General features: G+C 48.9%; 1 protein-coding gene across 1 annotated transcript; it reads right to left on the reverse strand.

Moving 5' to 3' along the window:
• Positions 1 to 53: 53 nt before the first annotated feature.
• On the reverse strand, positions 54 to 2932 carry LOC102725705 (beclin-1; the record flags this gene model as incomplete). Its single annotated transcript, XM_081810288.1, has 6 exons — positions 54 to 546; positions 694 to 836; positions 950 to 1034; positions 1185 to 1253; positions 1701 to 1759; positions 2843 to 2932. Coding segments are annotated over 6 exons (645 nt in total), but the record flags the coding sequence as incomplete, so codon positions are not given.
• Positions 2933 to 2960: the final 28 nt, after the last annotated feature.

The following is a 2960-nucleotide window of genomic DNA, read 5'->3' on the forward strand; positions in this document are numbered from 1 at the left end:
GGAAGGAACGAATGTAGGCCAACATGCTCATCTTTCCAGAGGAGGATGCCAGGTTGGGTGGCTGACTTACAGTTCCCTACACGGCAGAAAGGCAACTAGAACCCTCGTTTCTCTGCTCTCTATTTAACCGACATGCTTTTTTCACTTAATTAGGTGGGCCCCTCATACAGAACCCTCCCAAAAGCCCTCAAGAAATAGGGCCTGGAAACAGTATGTGGGATCTGGAGCAGACAAGCTGCCAAATGACAGGTGACTGCAGCTCACAAACTACTCAGACACAGTCAGTGAGAAGCCACTTCTCCTCCTGGAGTGTCAAGGCCAGGAAGACAGAGGAACAGGGTGACCACTCACTGAGCTTCCTCCTGATCCAGTCTCTCAGCCTCAGCCTGGACCTTCTCGAGATTTTCTGCCACTATCTTGCGGTTCTTTTCCACATCTTCCAGCTCCTGGATCAGCCTCTCCTCCTCTAATGCCAGCTCCTTTAGCTCCCTCTGTAGCTGTTCACTGTCGTCCTCATTCATCTGCTCTAAGAGCTCTAAACAGCGTCTGCCAAGGACACAGGCAGAATATACTCACTGCAGGGAAGCTGTTACGCTGTTTACCTGAGTGGAGCACAGCTCCCGGGGAAGAGCCAAGCAGTCTGAGAGCAGGCACAGCTCTCGGGTTCCGGGCACTAGTTCTAGAGGCACTCACTTGTAGTTCTGACACTCATTTTCAGTGACGTTGAGCTGAGTGTCCAGTTGGTCTAAAAGAGTGTCTGTGCATTCCTCACACAGCGGGTGATCCACATCGGTCTGGCCTGACATGATGTCAAAAAGGTCCCCAGTGACCTGGAAGTGTGGGGTGGGGGAGAGTCAGGGTAGGGCCTGCCCCAGGCGACCTGTCGGGCCACCCGCTCTAGCAGCCAGGCCCACCGCTGGACGCCGCAACACCGCCCACTTGCCTTCAGTCTTCGGCTGAGATTCTCCATGGTGCCGCCATCAGATGCCTCCCCAATCAGAGTGAAGCTGTTGGCACTTTCTGTAGACATCATCCTGCAGACAGCCCCCCGCCCACGGGCCACATGAGGGAGCAGAGAGGCCTCCTCCACCTACTGCAGGTTCAGTGGCAGAGACTCTCAAGCACCGGCTGAGGGGCCTCAAGGCGCATACCCACTCCTAGCCCGACTGACCTCCCAAGGGTACCTCTCTCCCAAGGGAAGGCCATGCTGGTCTTCCACAGGGGCACTCAGCACGAAGGTTGGCCTGGATGGACTAAGGAGGGAGAGGGGGCATCAAAAACTGACACGTGTGTGTGTCTACAGTAGAAAAGGAAGGAGAATCAGGAAAGACCATTTTTAAATATCATACCACTCGCCAGTAGCCTTCACATGCATCAACAACTAAGAACCTGAACGTCTAACAACATCTACTATTTTAAAGCTTTTCAAGAGCCCATCTCTTTTATTAGTCATTCACTCCCTCAGACTTTTCTTGATTCTTCATCAAGACAGCCACTGTCCCTTCCCACTGTGTGAATGGCTACAGGGAAAACCAATACTGGAAAGTGATGGGCCAGGTATAAGAGAATACATCTTTTCTGGAAGAGCCAAAAGGCTCGGTGATTTATCTCCATCACCTGGCTCCAGGTCTCAATTCTGGGTTTCATTAAAATTCTACTGGCCTTTGGCAAGGAACAGGGGGCTGGGGAGTGGTAGGCACCTGGCTGGGGGGATGAATCTGCGAGAGACACCATCCTGGCGAGTTTCAAGAAATGGCTCCTGGGAAGGAAATAAGAGGGCGTTATAATTCTGGCAGCTTAGAGGTGGAGTCCCAAACAGTCTCAGCAATATCTGGCTTTACCCTTGATGGACAACTGCAGGACTTGATAAACCACAGAGACTTAAGAAATAGGTGTTACCTAGCCAATCCTTGGATATGTGCACTAAGAAAGGACCCCTGGTACAGATAAACCCCAAGTCCCATGTGATTTTTTGTGGGAAACATCTCCTATGTTATACTCTATTGTAGTTAAATTTGTATTTTCTCAACACTTACCAGTTAAGGGTAGGGGAAAGAATGCCCTGAATCACGGCACAGGGAAAAAGCCAGATCAGATTGCAATGAAGTTTGCCATGGCATACAACAAAGTAGATAATTTATATGCTTTTGATATTTTGATATAATTTATATATGATCAAATTCTTATGACATCTACGTTTGACAAAGAAAATTATCACTGACACTATCACAGTTTAAAAATGACATGTTTGGGGCGCCTGCATGGCTCGGTCAGTTAAGCATCTGCCTTCGGCTCAGGTCAGGAGCTCAGGGTCCCAGGATCAAGCTCCGCATTGGGCTCCCTGCTCAGCAGAGAGTCTGCTTCTCCCTCTCCTTCTGCCCTCCCCGCCCCCACTCATGCACATGCACTCTCAAATAAAATCTTTAAATAAATAAACATGACATGTTCTCTAATACTGACAATCCTTTCTGGCTAGAGTAATTACACTCTAGTCCAAACCAAGCTACTTTTGAGAACGGAGAGGAGTGAATATTAATAATTAGCTAGGACAACGGATGTAAACTAGGCATGCCTTGGGATGACCTGGACACACAGATCATCTCGTCTCCCACCTATAATGGCTTGTAATTCTGCTTCAAATAAAAAGCCTCTCCCCACATTTTTTAATTATGCCTCATTCAGTCATCGTGTGACCTCAGCTGCACTTCAGGATCTCCCTGATGACCCACAGTGGCCCGATCATGTAGAACATCTCTTGTTAACCAGAGATCCCAAAGGTCTGGGGACTCCTGAAGCACCAAGTACCCTGCAGAAACCCAGTGTGCATTGCAGTGTTGCATACCTCTCCTGAGTTAGCCTCTTCCTCTTGGGTCTCTCCTGGTTTCACCTGGGCTGTGGCAAGTAATGGAGCTAAGGATAAGGAAAATATTAGAGTTAGGAAGAGTCTTTTTTTTTTTTTT

The sequence above is a fragment of the Leptonychotes weddellii genome, unplaced genomic scaffold (genome assembly GCF_054177405.1).
Source record: "Leptonychotes weddellii isolate Sample4059 unplaced genomic scaffold, ASM5417740v2 HiC_scaffold_21624, whole genome shotgun sequence".
Taxonomy (NCBI): Eukaryota; Metazoa; Chordata; class Mammalia; order Carnivora; family Phocidae; genus Leptonychotes; species Leptonychotes weddellii.